The sequence below is a fragment of the Tamandua tetradactyla genome, chromosome 1, assembly GCF_023851605.1.
Source record: "Tamandua tetradactyla isolate mTamTet1 chromosome 1, mTamTet1.pri, whole genome shotgun sequence".
Taxonomy (NCBI): domain Eukaryota; kingdom Metazoa; phylum Chordata; class Mammalia; order Pilosa; family Myrmecophagidae; genus Tamandua; species Tamandua tetradactyla.
Genome location: NC_135327.1, coordinates 83,216,357 through 83,237,706, shown reverse-complemented (window position 1 = coordinate 83,237,706; position 21,350 = coordinate 83,216,357). Strand labels below are relative to the sequence as shown.

At 36.5% G+C, this 21,350-nt stretch overlaps 1 protein-coding gene across 3 annotated transcripts in view; it reads right to left on the bottom strand.

The window, feature by feature from the left end:
• The window catches only part of VPS41 (VPS41 subunit of HOPS complex), a 216,387-nt gene that overhangs the window by 158,577 nt on the left and 36,460 nt on the right, over positions 1–21,350 (bottom strand). For all 3 annotated transcript variants that reach the window (XM_077119493.1, XM_077119494.1, XM_077119496.1), the window contains one exon: positions 14,930–15,007. In XM_077119493.1, coding sequence (XP_076975608.1) covers positions 14,930–15,007 — 78 coding nt within the window. The remainder of the gene's footprint in view (positions 1–14,929; positions 15,008–21,350) is intronic.

Below are 21,350 nucleotides of genomic sequence, written 5' to 3'. Positions count from 1 at the left end.
TAAAAAATAATGGTAGGTAGTAAAATGCTTGTGAACAGACTTATTCCATTTAGGATTTTCAAATCATTGAAGGTTTTAACCCTTTACACCCTTAACCTTTTTCCCAATTTGTTTTTGATAAAAATCCCTAGCATGTTAGAGAAAAGGGCCATGTCAAATGTGAGGATTCCAGTTGTCATGCAGATGGATGGTATAAAATAAGAGTACCACTGTGATGCAGTGCAACTGCCTAAACACAGACACAGCCCAAGGGACACTTATGAAGAAAGGTTCTGGAAGCACCAGCATCTTTTAACTTCTCTTATACCATAAAAAGAAAAAAAAATGCTCCGTGCTCACAGCCAAGAGAACCATAATGGCAGAAAAAAAAAAAAAAAAAATCAGCACATACCTTAGAGATACAAAGAAAGGGGAGATAACATATCACATCTTCTCTTAATTTTTTTTATTTGCCGACTCTTTTTTCACCACAAGAAATGAGAGAAAGGTGCCTGAAGATGAAACAGATTAGCCGGGTGAGTCCCAGGGCTTGACTAATATCTGGGTGGATCAAGTGGCTGCTTCTGTGCAATTATGAGGAGGCTGAATAAACACATAATCTACAGTAGCAAAGACTTTGAGAGGAACTAGTAATAATTACAAGCTGAAACAACAAGCACAACTGATAAGTGGTACTCACACATACCTGGGCTCAGTGGGGAGCGCAAACCTGCTACCTAAAGAGCAGTAAGAAATCCTTTGGCTTGATCTACTTCCTAACAAAGGATAACATTTATGAATCCTCATGCTATATATTTTTATTGTATTAACTCATTTAATCCTCTCCAAGTAATCATATAGATAAGGGATGTAAATATGACCCACATTTTATAGATAAGGAAACTGAGAGAGAAGTAACCTGCCCAAGCTAATGAGCTCAGGGCAAGAGCTTGAAACCAGGACTCTGGCCTCAGAGCCTGGGTTCGCATCCATAAGGCTACAAACCAGCCAACCTCTGGCTCAGGACCCACAGCCAACTGACTCCAGAAGCCTGGCCAGGCATCCTTCTGATGAGCATTACTGTCCTTCCAGCAACTTCACCTCTAATCATCCGATCAGCACCTCTCTTTCTACATCAATTCCGGAACAGAATCTCCAGTAATGCAACAGAGTCAAAGGTGGAGGTGGGGCTAAGAAAAGAAAACCCAGGAATTCAGGGAGTGTGGATTTTCGTCAATCTCTTTTTTTTTTTTCTGACAAGGTAAGAACTTCAGTCTCCATCATAATACCAAGGAATATGTTCTTCTCCTTGTAATATAATGAGCATTTATTTTTAAGGAAATGTGAGGACAACGTAAAAAGTAAAACTTTAAAACTTTTAGAAAAAATCATCAAGTGGTATCTTTAAACATGGAAGACATGAAAAATACAAACCATAAATGAAAATATTGACATATATTTAATGGCATTAAAATTCTGAACAGGAGGTACAAAGGTATTTCAGTGGTAGAATTGTTGCCTGCCATGCAGGAGAGTTGGGTTTGATTCCCGGCCCATGCACTTCCCCTCTAAAATAAACAAGCAAAACAAACAAAAAAAACAAACGAACAAAAATTCAACAAATGGTGATAAAATAACAGGATATTCAGAGGGAAAAATAATGAAATGTGACCTCACCATACAGTATAAAAAAAACAAAAAAAAACAAAAAAAATAGGACTGCCCAAATGTCAATAAAGTAATTGTTCAAAAAAAAAATTCTGAACTGAAAATACAGTACCTTAAAATTAGGCCACAGACTGGGAGAAGACATCTGCCACCTCTGACCTAATAAAGAGTATTTTCTCCACCACTACAAGAAAGCTCCCAATTCCCTCCCCATCACTAGTATCTAGTATTGATGGGTGTGATATCTTATTTGTGCTTGTCTTAATTTCCATTTCCCAGACTGCTCCCTGATTACCAGAGAAAATGAGCATCTTCATGTGCATATTGGACATCTGGTTTTCTTCTTCCGTGAACTGTCTGTTCATATTCCTTGCCTGTTTTCTTTCTGAGTTGTCTGTGTTCCTGATTGATCTGTAGTTCTTTGTATAAGTAACATTTTAACAAACATATCTACTCTTAAAACCGGGCCCACTGACATGACTCCCAGGAGTATGGACCTTCCTGGCAACGTGGAACAGAAATTCTAGAATGAGCTGAGACTCAGCATCAAGGGCTTGAGAAAACCTTCTCGACTAAAAGGGGGAAGAGTGAAATGAGACAAAGTGTCAACGGATGAGAGATTCCAAACAGAGTTGAGAGGTTATTCTGGAGGTTATTCTTATGCATTAAGTAGATATCACCTTGTTATTCAAGATGTAATGGAGAGGCTGGAGGGAACGGCTAAAAATGTAGAACTGTGTTCCAGTAGCCATGTTTCTTGATGATGATTGTATAATGATATAGCTTTCACAATGTGACTGTGTGACTGTGAATACCTTGTGTCTGATGCTCCATTTATCTACCTTGTCAACAGACCAGTAGAACATATGGAATAAAAATAAATAATAGGGGGAACAAATGTTAAAATAAAATTAGTTTGAAATGCTAGTGATCAATGAAAGGGAAGGGTAAGGGGTATTGCATGTATATATATATATTTTTTCTGTTTTCACTTTATTTCTTTTTCTGATTTGATGCAAATGTTCTAAGAAATGATCATGATGATGAATATGTGATGATACTGTGAATTACTGATTATATATGTAGAACAGAATGCTCAAAATAGGAATGTTTGCATTTATTCGGTATTTTTTTATATTTAAAAAAATTAAAAATAAACAACCGGGCCCACTAAGACATTTTTTGATTACAGCTTATATAAAACTAAAGAACCAAGCAAGTGTACAAATTACAAAGAAAAACAAACTTCAAATTTAAAATATTAATTCAGTATGAATGTGGATACTCTCCTAAAAGTAAATCAACAGTGTTTTATTCACTAGTAGAAAGATGCATTGCAAGTACTAAATTTCACCTACCAGTGACTTAATTCTTCTATTTGGAGTATAACTTATCACATGAGCTGCCCTGATCAATGTTATGTTACTTTTTTCAATGTTGTTATTTTTGCTTGTAAACAATGAACTTCTTTCATTACATTAGTATTTCACTCCCATACTGACAAAGTAGAACTAACAGTTCTCAAGAGAGTAAAACATCTCATTACCAACCAGAAAAATGCTAACTAAATCAATCAATTTCCATTTTCTAGGAATATAATTGGCAAAATATTTTTGAATGATGATAGCCAATGTCAGTGACATATTCTCATATAGTACCGGTGAGGTATATATGCAGTATAATCTCATTGCTGGGAAATGAAGCATTCTGAAAGCAAAATCTTAAAAATGGTTATAGTGTTTGACCTAGTGTGTTCATCTCAAAAAATTTATAGAAAGGAAATAATTAGTACAAGATTTCCCGCCTACACAAGGCTATTCACCCCAGTATTACTCCTAGATTTGGCATCATTCAATAAGTGTACAGAGCTCTGGAAAGCTGGTGTCTGGACAACTGCAGGCAGTAATAGGCCTGCTTTTTCCTTTAAGAAGCTCATTCTATATGATAAAGGTAGGGGCTCATTGCTCCCCACATTCAATCCTATCTCAGGCCTAGCCACAGGATTCTGTCAAATGAACTCTAGCTACTTGTGCTAGTTTGAATTTTTGGACCCCAGAAAAGCCATGCCCTTTACTCCTCATTCAATATTGCTGGGTGGGAGCTTTTTGATTGTTCCCATGGCAATAGGACCCACCCAATTGTGGGTGGTAGCTTTTGATTAGACAGTTTCTATGGAGATGCATCTCCACCCATTCAAGGTAGAGTTGCTTAGTGGAACCCTTTAAGAGAGAACCATTTCAGAAAGAGCCAAGAGACCCCACGCTGCCAGAGACCTTTGGAGATGAAGAAAGAAACCACCACCTAGGGGGAGCCTCATGAAACAAGAAGCTGGGAGAGAAAGCTAGCAGATTTCATCATGTGCTCTTCTAGCTGAAAGGGAAACCCTGAACTTCATCAGACTTTCTTGAGGTAATCTCTTGTTGGTGCCTTAATTTGGACATTTTCATAGCCTTGCCTTAATTTGGACATTTTCACGGCTTAGAACTGTGTTTTAGTTTGCTAGCTGCTGGAATGCAATATACCAGAAACAGAATGGCCTTTTAAAAGGGAATTTAATATGTTGGTAGTTTACAGTTCTAAGGTCGAGAAAATGTCCCAATTAAAACAAGTCTATAGAAATGTCCAATCTAAGACATCCAGGTAAAGATACCTTGGTTCAGGAAGGCCGATGAAGTCCAGGGTTTCTCTCTCAAGTGAGAAGGTACATGGCAAACACAGTCAGGGCTTCTCTCTTAGCTGGAAGGGCATATGGCAAACGGCATCATCTGCTAGCTTCTTCTCCTGGCTTCCTGTTTCATGAAGCTCCCCAGGAGGTGTTTTCCTTCTTCATCTCCAAAGGTCGCTTGGCTGGTGGACTCTGCTTCTCGTGGCTATGCCGTTCTGCTCTGCTCTCTCTGAATCTCTTTCTCCAAAACGTTTCCTCTTTTATAGGACTCCAATAAACCAATCAAGACCCAACCAAATGGGTGGAGACATGTCGTCATCTAAACCAGTTTAACAACAACTCTTGACTAAATCACATCATCCAGGGAGATGATCTGATTACAGTTTCAAACATACAGTATTGAATAGGGATTATTCTACCTTTATGAAATGGGATTTTGATTAAAATATGGCTTTTCTAGGGGGCATACTTCCTTTCAAACCAGCACAAACTGTAATCATGCAACTTAATAAATTCCCCCTTTTTGAAAGCTGTTTCATTTCTGGTATATTGGATTCTCGCAGCCTGCAAACTAAGAACACCCTGCATCAATTGCACATCCTTACCAGGTCCAAATTTCTTTTTGAGAAGTTTTTGCCACAGATATTGAAGAAAGAATACGATCTCTCTTACGTGAGGATTATACTGCCATGGTATCAGTCTTGGACAGTGGCTGCCCATGCTGCCCAGCAGATGAAAAACACCCATCCTAGAGATGGATGCTCTAAGACACTGTCTGAGCCCATAAAATCCGCTGTGACTGAAGCTCCATTTCACCTTGACTTATAACAGTGTGATCCAGTAAATCCCATTTTGGGTTAAATCTTGCTAAGGTGGATATCTGTAACTGAGCAAACAAAAGCACCCTGACTAATATATTAAGTTTTTTTCCACTATAACAACGTAGAACTGGATTTTTAGACTACTTCAAAGGGTCTTTAATTCTCTCCCCTTGAGGTGAAATTTTTCTATAAAACAACAAAATTCTGGAAGTTTTCTACAACTGGGCAAATGCACTCAAACAAGATACTCAACAGAGAAGCCACTCACTCAATTATTACAAACAAACCTGTTTTGTCTACCTGAAATAGAGAATGTCCATACTATTAAGAAACCTAAAAAAATAATTCATACCTATTGTGCTGGTTTCAAACTGATATGTACCCCAGAAAAGCCACATTCTTTAATTCTGATTTAGTATTGTTGGTTTTGATTAAGTTGTTTCCATGAAGATACAGCCCACCCAACTGCAGGAGGGACCTTTTGATTAGGTAGTTTCTAGGAGATGTCTCCTCACCCATTCAAGGTGGGGTTGCTTATCAAAGCCTTTTAAGAGGAAATCATTTTGAAAAAAGTTTTAGAACCCAAAGAGACCTTTGGAAATGCAGAATGAAAATGCCCCTGGGGAAGCCTCATGAAAAAAGAACATGGTAAAGAAAGCTCTAGGAGAGTTTGCCATGTGCCTTCCCAGCTGACACAGGTGTTCCAGATAGTATCAGCCTTTCCTGCATGAAGGTAACCTCTTATTGGTACCTTAATTTGGACATTTTCATGGCCTTACAACTGTGAACTTGCAACTTAGTAAATTCCCTTTTTAAAAGTTGTTCTGTTTCTGATTTATTGCATTTTGGCAGTTTTAGCAAACCAAAACACCTAACCATTCCTAGTCATTATATCATTTCTATAAAAGGCAGAGCATTACCAAAAGGGATATATAATTCAGAACACATATTAGTTATGCAAATACAGAACCCAAAACAAGAATAAGATGTTGATAATATTGGTAAAATTCTTCCACCTAACCTGTAGGATTTGTAGGATTTTCCCCACTCATATTTCATCAATAAGAAAGAAAGAAAACAATTTTTTAAAAGACAGAATTATTTTCCTTTAACATTCATAATTTTTTAAAAAACAAAGAAGCCAATAATTTGTATTATCTAGATACTATCACATAGGGTGCCATTTATAATGGCATGCACCATAAAGAGTACTCAACAACTCAGTGCTACATATAAGCAAATACCATACGTACTTTGATGCGTAAATGTCATCTCTGGAGCCACACTGTTTCATTTTTTTTCTGTAGCTTATATTTTATTATTATTTATTTTTAAGCAATTATGAGACATAATTGACATACAATTGTAAACTGTATATTTTTATATAATACATAAAACTGTAGTTTTAATGTACGTATATAACTGTGCTGGTTTGAAAGGATGTATGTACCCTAGAAAAGCCATGTTTTAATCCTAATCCCATTTTGTAAGGCAGCCATTTCTTCTAATCCCTATTCATTATTGTATGCTTGAAATTGTAATTAGATCATCTCCCTGGAGATGTGATTTAATCAAGAGTGGTTGTTAAACTGGATTAGGTAGAGGTGTGTCTCCAATCCATTTGGGTGGGTCTTGATTAGTTTCTGGAGTCCTATAAAAGAGGAAACATTTTGGAGAATGAAATGGATTCAGAGAGAGCAGAGCAGAACGATGTAGCTACGAGAAGCAGAGTCTACCAGACTTTTGGAGATGAAGAAGGAAAATGCCTCCTGGGGAGCTTCATGAAGCTGGAAGCCAGGAGAAGAAGCTAGCGGATGACGCTGTGCTTGCCACGCGCCCTTCCAGATGAGAGAGGAACCCTGACCGTGTTCACCATGTGCCTTTCCAGATGAGAGAGAAACTGTGACTGTGTTCACCATATGCCCTTCCACTTGAAAGAGAAACCCTAAACTTCATCGGCCTTCTTGAACCAAGATGTCTTTCCCTGGATGCCTTTGATTGGACATTTTTATAGACTAATTTTAAATGGGACATTTTCTCAGCCTTAGAACTATAAACCAGCAACTCATTAAATTCCCCTTTTCAAAAGCCATTCCATTTCTGGTATATTGCATTCTGGCAGCTAGCAAACTAGAACAATACTCATGAAACGCTTACCACAATCAAGAACATATTAATACTACAATGAATATATCCATCATCTCTACAGGTTTCCTCATGCCACTTTGCAGTCACTTCCTGTCACCTTCTTACCACTTCCAGACAACCAGTGACATTTTCTATCACTATATTTGCTTGCATTTTCTAAAATTACATAAAAATGTAATCATACAGTACATAGTCTTTTGAGCTTCACATCTTTCACATAGCAGATCTGATATTAATACATGTTTGGAATATCTCAATAGCTCATTTCTTTTCAGTGATCAATAGGATTCTATTGTATGGACGTACCATATTTTCTTTATCCATTCACCTGTTCATAGGCATTTGGATTGTTTTCAGTTTGGGGTTATCCTAAATAAAGCTGCTTGAACATTCATGCACAGGCTCTGTATAAACACAGGTTTTCATTTTCTAAGGGTGGGATGAAGGGAATCATATGATAAGAGGATATTTGATGTTTTAAAAGCTGTGGAAATGTTTTCTAAAGTGGTTGTACCATTTTACATCTCCCTGGCAGTCTATGAGAGTTCCAGCTCCTTTGCATCCTTACCAACACTTGGAGTATTCCATCTTTTAAAAATTTTAGTCCATGTAATAAGTAGTTGGTGGTATAAATTGTTTCATTTTTTAATTTTAAAATGAGTTTTTTCCCTTCAGGATCAACTAAACTAACAAAAGTTAAATGGTAAGATTAAATAGCTGCCCTTGGACATAATGACTTTCTTCTTACCAGAAGTATAAAGTAAGAACTGGACAACCAAGAGACAAGAATGCTGTGTAAGAATTTTATGTCTTGGAAAGAAGGAAAGAAGGAAGGAAGGATGGATGGGTGGACGGATGGATAAACAATATACTTTAAGTTCTCATCAACCCTAATATATCATGACTCTATTAAATGAAAAACACTTGGAATTATAGCTAAAGAAATAATTTCTAGAGAAGGTTAATACAACAAAGCTATTCATATAAAAAGCAGACCTGATTTAAGAAAGAAGTATTTTGAAACACATTCAGTCAGGGTTCCCAGAGTTAAAAAGCCTATTGTTAACAAAACATAATCAAGGTACAAATTATTTCTGATTAAATTATATACACCACCGCTCATACTTTACTCACACGTAAAAGCCCATGTCTTCTGGTCTATGACATCTGATTAAACATCATCCTTCTGATTTCATTCTCAACCTCAAAATCAGTCACCAAAAGGGCAAAAACATTCCATTTCTTTTCCCTTGGGTCCTTCTGCCAAATCTGCCAAATAAGCCTCTAAATTTCACTACATTTCACCAACTATTCTCTTTTCCTCATTCCAATCTCAAGCTATTGGAGAAAAAACTAACTTCATTTGTAGATAAAAGTCTCTGATAAGTGTCCCTTACTCTTTCATGATTCTCTAGTTCACAGGAAGAATGCATTACCCTATCTCCTCCAGTATCCTAAAAAATGAGTCCGAAATAGCTGCACTCTTTAGGGAAATAATAAATACACAGTATCTAATTTAACTCTCAAAGGGGTGGTCATGTGCATATGATATTTCATAATCTACACTCATTTATCCTTCAAGATATATCTCAAATTTCACATCCTGCAGATTTCCCATTCTCACTTGCAAAGTTAGTCACACTGTTGAGTCTCCACATTTTTGAGAACTCTTTTAATAAATAAGCTTACTTCTAATAAGTGTCTGACTTCCCCAAAATGGAACCAACCAAAACAGAGGGTCTCCCCTACTACAAAATAAAGTCCACAGGCTTTCTGACAATTATACTACTGTCTACTACCCAGTTCAAAGTCATGTCCAAAGAGTTAAATTACCTCAATCTTGACTTTGGAATATATGTGATTAACAGGGTAATCTCGTTCAGCGAAAAAATATTTTTAAGTTTTTAAGAGGTAATTACCCAACTGTAGTTACTACTAAAAAGTTGGATATCATCACATTCTGTAAATATCACCACATTACTCTAAATGAGAGAAGCATCCTTAAACCTGAGAATGTTTTCTTAGTCACCTCTGTTCATGAATGCCACCAAAGTTATCAAGCTACCTATAAATACTTAATCCACAAATTTGAGATTTTTTTTAAGAAGAAAATACAGGAAATTGGAAAGATGACTTTCGTTGGCATCATTTATCAGAAGTTAGACTAATCTCCATTTAGGTAATTCTCAACTCATTTGACACATTTCTTATCACTCAAAATATTGAGTTCTAATATAGAAAACAGGTTCTTTAAACACACAAGAATCTTAGAGCTGTCAATCAATCTTAGGTATTGTGGGCACTGGTACATTTGAGCCATCAGTGTACCACTTTGATAAAATCAGAAGATAGATGTCAAGCTTCCCAATTAATGACGTCACATCTAGCACTGCATACTACCTGGTATTTACTTCAGGTTGATAAGCAAATCACATTAAACTAATATTAGAGCAGCAATTCTTTGTTCAAGGATAGATTGTTTATGTTTTTAGTCCTGCACTAATAGCTCTTACAATGAATAGTCACCCCAGCATTGCTCTGGCCACATTACAAATGAGCCTGAAATAGCTGAACTTTTCAGGAAATAATAAACACACAGTATCTAATTTAACTTTCAAAGGGGTAGTCATGTGCACATAATATTTCATAATCTACACTCAATCTCAGTGTGGGAAAGGAAGGTGCAAACCTTGATTATATGGAAAATCATTCAGATATATAGAACTTGGATTTAAAGCCATGCGTTTCACCAACTTCTATCGATTTCTCACTATGTACCAGTTTTTATGCTGAGCACTGAGACACAAAGATAAATTACTCATACAGCTGAAGTTCTCATTCTATAGGAAGAATGACACTAATGCAAACAATCTTTACAAAAGTACTGCATGCTCAAGAAGCAGAGGTAACAGAAAAGGAGAAGGAGGTGATTGTACAACGTGGAAGATAGCTTGTGAATGCTGCAGTTGAAAGGAACATTAAATTTTTAGGAAAATATTGGCAAATGAGGAGAGAAAAGGAAGACAGGCATTTCCTTTGCTGAAACATGAAAAGATGGTGATCCTAAAAACAATGCTGATATATCAGGACAAAGGAAAGGAGGAAAGAAGAGCTGATTTATATCAGAGATGAATTCCTCTAACCAAAGAAAGCAGCAAAAGGCCAGGACTGCAATCTGAAAGATGACCAAGGCCCAAAGCCCAAAGAAAGAAATAACACCATGATCATTCACAGGCCAGAAATCAATTGCAAAAACATCTTTTTAAACATAGGTAAAGGAAATGGCCTACTACTAAGAATGTTTAGATATGTGGGGCAAGTCTGCAATGAGCCAGAAGAGGCTAGAGGAGTAAGTGAACAGGGAATACATAACCAACAGCTCAAGCCCAATTTCCCTCAAACTTCCTTACTTAGCACCTTTTATATCTGAAATGATCTCTAAAGTCTCCTCAACCTCTACACTGTGATTAATTTATAAAGTCCCTATAGCAACTAGGGAAGGCCCAAGTATATATTAAAAATGTAAGTACTCCCACAGATAAAAGTGTTACTGTCCAAAAGTAGGAGTTAAATTTCAGATTTCAATATAAAAATCCCTAAATTATAAGTCCAATGGGGAGCTGAGGACTGGATATACACAAGAAAGCACAGTTCTGGCTTCCAGAGGCCCTGTCGAGAGGTTAAGTAATGACAGAAAAATAACAAGTTTCATAGGTGTTCTAGTTTGCTAGCTGCTAGAATGCAGTACACCAGAAATGGAATGGCTTTTTAAAAAGGGGAATTAAAATAAATTACAAGTTTACGGTTCTAAGGCCTTGAAAATGTCCCAATTAAAGCAAGTCCACAGAAATATCCAATCTAAGGCATCCAGGAAAAGATACCGTGATTCAAGAAGGCCGATGAACTTCAGGGTCTCTCATGTGGAAGGTCACATGATGAACATGGTCAGGGTTTCTCCCCAGACCTCCTGCTTCATGAAGCTCCCCAGAAAGCATTTTCCTTCTTCATCTCCAAAAGTCGCTGGCTGGTGGACTCTGCTTTGTGGTTCTGCAGCGTTCTGCTGTGGCTTTCTCGTGGCTATAAAAAAAGGGACTCTTCTCCAAAATGTTTCCTCTTTTAAAGGATTAATGGGTAGAGCCACAACTCCACGGAAGCTATCTGATCAAAAGTTACCACCCACAATTGGGTGGGTCACATCTCTATAAGAACAAGCATTACTTGTTCACCAGCAATACTGAATGAGCATTAAAGGACATGGCTTTTCTGGGGTTCACCACAGATTCAAACCAGCACACTGGGCATGTCCCAAGGTTATTCTATCAATCAATATTTTGCTTGCTGAGCACCAAAAAAACCCCAGACAAGGGGGTGGGGAAGGGAGAAGCAGAGCCAGAGGCACAGCCCCTGCCCTTAAGACCTTAAACAGAAATGTGAAACGAACTGACTCTGTAAGAGCCCACACTGCAAGTGAAATAGTAATAATACAAGTGTTCAGAGATGGGGGTGAGGGGGACACTTCAGCACAATAATAGTTGTTTCCCACAGGGCTATGATTAGCAATTCTGATACCGCTATACATATATACAAAAATTGAACAATTAGGCAAATGAATGGCTACTTTAATTAAAATTTTAATTGGGGAAAAAATAAGAGGCTTGGAAAAAAGCTTGTCCAAGGCAATACTCAAAAAATGGTGAGTGGATCGCAATGACTTAAAAGGGAAGAGAGAACCCCAGAAGATTCCCTAGTGCCTCCTAGGTCAAACCATTATTTGACCTTTATCACCATAGGTCAGTTTTGTCTTTTCCCGATCTTCATATAAAAGGAATCGTAAAGCATGTGCTCCTTCATGTTTGTCTTCTTTAGCAGAACATTAAGTCTGTGAAATTCATCCATGTTGTTGTGTATAGCAGTCATATCTTCTACGAATGCTTAAGGATGCACCACTATTTATCCATTCTACTACTTATGGGCATTTGGGTTGTTTCTAGTTTGGAGCTATTTTATGAAATAAGCTAACTACTAGCAGTCTTGTGTTTGTTTTTTGTGACTTTTTCGTGGACATATGCATTCATTTTCCTTGAATATGTACCTGGAAGTGGAACTGCTGGGCCATTAGGCAGGCATATGTTTAGCTTTAGTAGTTCTGCCAAGTAGCATTTGTCCTGAAATATTAATGGGAAAACAAACACCTTTCTTCAACACGTAGAATGATTTGTTTAGTTCTTTCTTCCACATCACATATATTTAAAGGTAGAATTCTCTAGTGCAATAATTTCATCCCAGCTCACATATCAGAATCACCTGAGAAACCTTTGTAAAATAAAGATTCCTTGATGACTTGAACCCCCTGCCAAAGAAAACCCTATTGATCAGAGATTTAAGAGTCAAGGTTTCATTGCTTTTACTACGACAATCTAAACCACAGAAAATGAAAGGGTTGAAAGAGAAATTTCTTGTGAAAATAAAAAGCATTACAAATGTAAGATGATATCAGTTTATCTAATTTTAATTTGCTTAAATTATTTTCACCAATAAGTGAAAACTGAAGTTGGGGTGTTTATTATTTTTTTTTATGTTTCCTTCACTCTCATGTTTCTAATGAAGAGAAAAACCTTGATTAAATATGGCAACCATAACATTCAGAGAAAATTAGCAAAATGAAGTCACAACAGCGTTTTTACAGCTGAAAGAATTCCTCTATAGGAGGAATGACACAGAACCCCACAAAGCAGCCACATCATCAGAAACAGGAAAATAATAAAGGGAAAACACTCATCAGAGCTGAAAAGCTGAACTTAAGACTCCTTTCAAAAGATAATGACAATCTGAAATTTGTCACCTGAAAGTATTATTTCTAATGTAGTAAAGCCCCTGAAGAAGTCAAGGGCTTATGAAAAACTTTTCCACAGCAGACTACAATTATTGGGTAAGATAAACAACAATAGCACCAAATCACTTCTCTCCCTTCCAAAAAAGGTGTAAACTATGGAAAAAATAATGTTTTTCAAAAATGTCATATAAGCAGGACTTATAAAAAGAACTGAAAAAAGATGTGGACGAACTTATGGATGATACCACAGATTACGTGAAAGAGGATGCAATATATACTTGACAAAAAATTGGCAGAGAAAACATGACTGAAGCTTATTCTGAGTATACACAAAGACTGAATGAGTGAACAAATAAATGGAAAAAAAACTCTTATAGAACTTTTCCTGGTTTCTCTTTTGGCAATGGAACCAACAGTATATGCCCACAAATCTTACTACTAAGCAAGCACTGTAATTTCTATACAGTATCATAAAGTCTTACTTAGAAATGGAGTGTCACAGAATCATTAGACTAGCACAGGAAATTTAAGAGATCGTGCAATGCAAGCCCATTTTAAAGATGAGAAGACATGTATAATACCAGACAAAAGAGCCCTGGCCCAGGATTGGCTACACACTTTAATGGATACCAAGTGAAGGACTGAATGCTTAAGTCACCAAGAAACTTGTCCAGGGTCTAGGAGGTAGATGAAGGAGGGTCAACAGTTTATTCCTCTGGGCCAAAAGGGAGGCTAAAGCAAAGTCAGAACACACAGCTTGCCTGATGTATCAGTATGATTATAACACATAATTCCTTGCCTGGACCACTCCAAAGATTCTGTTATCATTCTGTGTTTCCACCTCTTTTAAGCAAAACAAAGCATCCTTTTTTCCTTTCACACACAATGTGTCAGCTGTGTCAGCTTTAAACATTATGATCTTCTTTGAAAACTATATCAATACCCTCTGATGGATACTGCAACAAGTGCTGAAGCTTTCTTCATCTGCCACCCCCCAACCCCATGCCCGGCAAAATGCTCATATTCACACAACCATGGATGTTCTCGATACTTTCAAGGTACATCTTAAACCACAAAATCAAGTTTCAAATTCAGCATTTCCTTAATCTTCAATGATTCCAAATCATAATTAAGAAGATAAAAAGCCTGCTTCTTTGCTTTCAACCAATACAATCCACTAAGAGTCCAAGCATCAGAACATTCACATAAAGTATTAGCTTTATATAATTAAAAGAGATAAATTGTACCAGGAAGCTAACTGATAAATTTTCAATTACATTTGTCATCTTGATAAGATGATGGGACATTAGTCACCAAATGAGGGTGCTCATGCTTAAAGGATGTCCCAAACTCCCAAAGTATGTAAATAAGCACCAATACTGAATTTTAACCTTAAGTACTTCTTGTCTGGAAGAGTTTTAAAAGAATATACATAGGATTATTTTTAAAGTTCCATTTAAAGCCAAATAGCTAACTATCATGAAGTAAAGAATTGCAATCAAATACACTTATGAAAGAGAGAGAAAACTGAGAGTTTATAAAAGACACCTAGTCAAAATATATATGAAGGTCCAGTTAGGACCTCTTCATAGTATATGCTAAAATAAAGGTGGGCTTATAAAGAAAGTTCAGTTATATTCTTAGACACTCCGATTTAATTGCTAAAGCCTAAAGCCTTTCTTTATTTTCTTTTGTTCTCTATATAAAATACATATTACTCTATGTTACTGAAACAAATTGATAAAATTAACATTCCAAAAGTAAAAAATTTTAGCATGAAGTTAGCGAACACATTATTTTATGCTGTATACTTACTACATCAAACTTCTGAGTGATGTTCCCTTGGACATCAAGTAAATAAACCTTGCCATAATGTGTGCCCAATGCCAAAAACTGTAAGGAGAAGAAAGAGGTCAGTATTTAATATGCCATTGATACACAATTAATAATAAAATTATTTTCAAACTCAAGGTGCTTAATGCATAAATGATCTGCAATATCTCAGAAGGTATACATTTCTTGGAAAAGGCCTGTTTCCACCTTCACCAAAATAACAGAAGAGAGCCAGAAGCCTATTTCATTGTGATAGTGCAAGTTAGCTGTCAGAATGACTCACGAGGACCCACATCTACTGACAACTAATGGTGTGTATGCAGTCTATACACAATTCCTGATGGACTGAGGCAGTAAATTAAAAATGCAGTTGTGAAAGCATGACCAACCTACAGTTGAACTCAAAATCAGAAAGGAATGATTAAGCAACTCTACTAAATTTACGGCAAACAGGTAAAGAGTGTATATTTAAAAGTTTAATCATGCATGTACAAAAACAACAAAATATTCTATTTTTTGCATGGCAAATCTATTGCATATTGAGGAATGAAAAACTCAGATGCATTTTATACCACAGTTAGCTTTAGAATGTACCCATAAAAGTTCATTTATAATACTGAGTGTAAACATTTATGTTTTAATGCAAAAAATATATTTTTTTCTGTCACAAAATAACTGCTGACTTGCATATACATCTTATGACATAAAACTGGTTCATAACCCCCACTGTTTCTTTAATTCTTGGAACTAATCCTGAACAAATCTGAAGAAACTTTAGCACTATGTGAAATATGACATGAGACTTTTCTCCTTTTTTTTTTTCCTTTAAGCATTACTCAAATAGTTCTAAATTCTCTGTATTTCATTGCATGTGAGCATGCTTCATTGCAGCCTATAATGAAATGCTCAAATTTACAAGCACTACTAAGCGTTTCAGTCAAGCAGCACAATCTTTAAAAAATAACCTTACAGAAAGTCAAGATTTAAAAGGATTTATCAAAATGGAATTGCTTAAAATGAAATTCAGTCCAAGCACTTAAAATATGAAGCTACATTAAAGAGGAGTCACAAAAAGGGAAAGAAGGGGTTCATTAGAAATTCAGCTCCTGCAATGCCTTTCACTCCTGCAAGGTTGCCTTTTTTCAGGAAGAAAAAAGTCTCCCGGGTAAAAAAATCAATACTGGTTAATAAAACATCAGGTGTGCAGACATAACTAGGTATGACGATTCCGCTGCAAAGGCCTGCTTGAATGCACCAGGTGCCATGACGATTAGTCATCCAGGGCAGACAGCAAGCCTGGTGAAAACACGAGGCTTTGGCACTGGAAGGGAAAAGGTAATTCTAGGGGGAAATTAGTCTGAATATTTAAACCAAGCAGGGATGTTTCTTCCAAAGCAAAATAACAACAACAACAACAACATTCTAATCATAAATAGAGGATTCCAATGGTTGTATTTTTCTACACATGGACAATTGGACACTATTTGAATAGAAATCCATCACATAATACTAACCAAAAACTAACACATTCTACTTCATTCTGAGGCTATCTCAGGTAAAAGAACTGGTCTTAAAACCACACTACACCCCAAGTATCCAACAGTATTGATTCTTCTCATAAATACTGTATTTCATTTGTTAGAAAACTAAGGGGGCTTGAATTCTTAAAATGGTTTTAATACCACCACTTCATCTTCCACATCTCTGTAAACCCATTTTTTTTTTTGTATGCTGTATGGTGGGGTCTCATTTCATTATTTTTCCATGTAAGTATCTGGTTATTACAACACCATTTGTTGAATTTTTGTTTATTTGCTTTTTGTTTGTTTTTTGGGGAGGGGCATGGACCAGGAATCGAACATGGGTCTCCAGCATTGCAGGTAAGAATTCTACTATTGAACTACCCTTGCACCCCCTGTAAATCCATTTTTGAACTTCCCATTATATTTTTTTTTTCTGGAACTTTTAAAGGTTTTATGCAGGGTACTTTGCCCAAATATTAACTCCCCTATTTTTTTTTTTCAAATTATTTGTTCCATTCATTTATCATTTAAGCTAGAAAGGCAACATAAAAATATTTTGATTTTATAGAGTTTTAACCTAAAATCGTAATTTCTTTAGAACATTAAAAAAAAATTCCACAGTGATTTTTATGAAAAACTATCTCTTGTTTAGGAAAATATTTCCTCATTTGGAGTAAATAATTGCTACACCCTTTAAGAAATAGTTCTTAAAAATTTATTTAACAAGTAAAATTATGGTTAGATCATACTTTAATTTGCTAATGCTTTGTAACTACTTAAAATACAACCAAAAAATGAAAAATTATTAAATTTAGTAGACTGAAATGCTATTGATCAATGAAAGAGAGGGGTAAGGGGTATGAATGTACATATGAATTTTTTTGTTTTCTTATTTCTTTTTCAGAATTCATGCAAATGTTCTAAGAAAAGAGCATGATGATTAATATATAACTATGTGATGATACTGAGTAATTGATTGTATATCAAAAAAATGCAAAATTAGCCCAAAATGTGAAAGAACATAAATACAAATTCTTTACATTCAACTCTCCTTGCAACTATCAAAAGCTTTACGCTTTTGTAACTATTGAATATGTTTTTTCTAAGATCTGAAAACATCATCCAGGATGGACAAAGAATAAGTTTAATTTAAATAGCCCTTTCATATTTTGAGTACAGAAACTTGACTAATCTTATAAATTCTCAGATTGAGCATCCAATCCTTCTGAAGCACCTATTAGCATAACTGATTTTACTTTGAATGAGTTAACTTTCTGCAAAACAAACAGAAAGGGTGATAAGTAGTCCTTTGGACCAAAAAGGAAACAATAAGGAGATTTTAAATTTGGTCTGCTGTACATCATCTATTATTTGCATAGTGTTTTATAGTATTCAAAGCTTTAGGGCAGTAAATGTGTTCAATTACAGATGAGGAAATAAGTTGCCGGAATTGATGCGACTTCCCTAGAAACAGCCAATGGGTAACTGAGACAGAACCAGGATTTAAGAGCCAAGGAAGTGGACAGCAATTCACTTAGGTACAAACATGGACCTTAGGTTTAGAGCGCATGTTCTAAAAGTAACCACTGATTATAGTACCCAACAGTCAGGCCCTTCCGCCAAGTTGTTTAAGTATAATGTTGATAAAGTTTGAACTCTTGGCAGGTAAACTTTGCTCTATTTCACTCATTAATTGATTCATTCAATAAAAAAGCAAAAAGCATTTGCTTTTTGAGCAAATGAGCACTGTGGCTCAAAGACTTAGAAAACATGATCCTCTTCCTTAAAAGGTTATGGTCTCCTGAGGGAATTTAAAACAAAAATGATTAATTAAAATTAAACTTAAGGAGTAGCTAAAAATTAAGGTATCTCTTAAGATCCTATGCTGTGCTTGGAAGGAGGAATGAAACAAATAGACACCAAGGAATATGGGGCAGGCCAGTGGCAAAGACCGTTTCAGGCAGAAGGAATACAACTCTCTCAAAGGCAGGGAGTCACATAAAAAGTAGGACAATGTTTAGATGGTGGAAGTAGCTTCATATGGCTGAAGAATTCATTTGTGCCCAGAGAATTGATAGGATAAGCTTGGAAAGCTTGCCTCATATGAGGCATTTGAATATTTATGGAAAGATAAAAGGTAGGAAAGCACAGGAAATCAGATAATGGGGGTCGTGGAAAGAAGGGGGAGTCCAAATTATGAAGATAGTAAAGAATTCTATGAAGAAGATTTGACTTTCTGGGAGTTTACATTAATAGATGTGTTATAGACTGGAGAAAAAGCTAATCCGAAGAACTCATTAGAAGTTTTAGTTTCAGGGAGAAATGAACGCCTGAACTAACGGTGAGTAGGGCTCAGGGTGGGATTCGATGCAAGCAGGTGAGATGGGCAGTGGAATCTAGTTAGAAGGGATGTTGGGAGAAAAAAACAGCCAAGTGTTGCTGCCAGAGTACCATACAGCAGAAAGTGGAAAGACAGAAGACCAAAGTCATATGCAGGAGGCAAGATCTTGGAGGGTCTTTTACACACTAAGGGGCTAAGATTTTACTTAATGATGAAAATCACAGAAAGATTTTAAAATCTGTATTTTCAACAGAATATTCTGGCAACTACGTGGCAGATGGACTTAGAGTGGAAAAATTATAAAAGGCACATGAGACTCCTCTATTTACAAAGTACAGGCAGGAGAAGATGAGGGATGAGGGCTTAAGCCAAGGCAGGGACAGTAAGAAAATTACCAGGACTTAGGAAATCCCTGGGTGAAGGAAGGGAAAGGAGAAGTCTTTAGCTTTGATGACAGATGCAGTGGTCTCACCAAATGGGATAAAAAACATAGAAAGAGATGTAAGTTTAGAGGGAAAAGGAGATGAGTTCAGTACAGACATGCTGTGTCTCAGGTAAAAACTCAGCAGAAGGTGGATGTGTTTAGAAGGCACCTGGATAAATAAACGTGATTTTCTGGCAAAAATTAGTACGTAGATGGTCACAGAAATCTTAAGATTTAAAACCAACAGAAAGTACTAATGAAGAAGAAAAGTGGACCAAGGACCAAACCCTAGGAACTACCAATATGTAAGAGGAAAGTGGAAGTAAATGGACATGAAAGAAACAAGGGAATAACAAAGACGATGATGTCATGAGTCTTGAGAATAAAGAGGAGTTTTTAAAACAGAAGAAATTGCCATCAACTGATCAACAGACAAAATGTGGTGTGTCTATACAAAGAATAAAAAGGAGTAAAGTACGGATGCATGCTACTTCATGGAGAAACCTCAAAGACATTATGCTGAGTGGAAGAAGCTAGGCACAAAATACAAATATTGTATGATTCCATGGAATGCCCTAAAAAGGCATATATTCAGAGGAAGAAAGTAGATTAGGGTTGTTTGGGATGATGGATAGGAAAGAGAACGAAGGTACAGTGGACAGGCATTTGGGATCTTTGTATGGCAATGAAAATGTTATGTTCTTTCTAAAACTGATTTATGGTGATGTCTACACCACTTGCCTAACAAAAGGAGAAAACAGGACCGTGGAACAAGAGTGCTATTAAGGCCAAAAAGCTTTCGGATTTGTTTTAAGATGTGCAATAAACCTGATCATCACTGAGTGGGAAAAGTGAGTAGAGGAAGACTGAAGAAACAAAAGAAAGAGGGGATTTATGGAACCAAGTTTTAGGAGAGAATGGAAAGAATAAGATTAGGAGATGGACAAAAATGAGTAAGAAGGTCCCTAAACAGGAGGAAAGAAAACTCTGCCTCTTAAACTGAAGTGGGTAAGGATGGGTATAGATTAAAATGAGTTGGAAAAGGGATTAGGAATTAGGGTTGATGACTTATGGTCTCAATTTTCTTAATTAAATATAAATTATGTCATCTTCTGAGAGTGAAAGGACAGTGTTTGACAAGGGAGATAGAACTAAACAAGCTAATGAAGGACAAATTTACAAGAAGGAGAGAGTCTGTACTAGCACATGGCTGTCTTAGTTATTAGAGTTGAGAGTATGGCTGAAGAGCACAATGGAAGGACAGGGACGTAAGAGAATTAAAGATGCTGGTCAAGTCAGAATAACTAAAGATCTGATAGAGACTGAATAGAAAAGAAAAGGAAAATGAATGGATTAGAGATCAAGCCTCCATAAAGTCAAAGAACAGACTGAGTTGGAAGGTGAAGACAAAATCTAGAAAGATAAAAGGGGTCACAAGAGAGTATATTAGAGGTCTAAGTGCCTGAAGTTCCAGGTACTGACACTATCCAGAATGTGGCCTTAATGGTGGGGAGATAAAACAGGACAGAGGTGAAGGTGACTAGAATTAAATTAGGTTGGCCAATACAAGACCATCTTCCATGAGTGATGAAAAGTGACAAAGAAGCTGGCAGATGGAAGCAATGGGATGGGGTAGATGGTGGTGCAGCCAAATGACATGAGCCTTCAAGGAGATAGTTTTTGGTACAGCAAGGGAGAAAGCAAACTCTGTTAAAACGTTAGAGGGAGTACAGGAATCTGCTTAGAATGGAATGAAATCTAAAGTAAAAAGGAAGTGTTGGGGTAAGATGGGAAATGACGCAACAATGCCAGTACAGAATAAAGCCAGGGAATCGATCAGAGATGGGGAAGTTTGCCTTTCATGAAGGGACTAAGGCTGACAGAGGAGAGAGGAATGGCTAAAAGGGCCTGGCCTCCAAAATTCCCATTATGACACAGATTGTTAGGGTCCAAGAATAGGCTGAGGGTGCTATATAGTACTTGACCTGGCTTCAGAGAGTTGATAGGGTGCTTTGTTATGGTGAAGCCTTACGTGTCGGTTATACTAGTTCATTCATATAACATATGATTAATAGTTTAGACCATTTCTACTGATTGCTAAGACCTTTGAAGTAA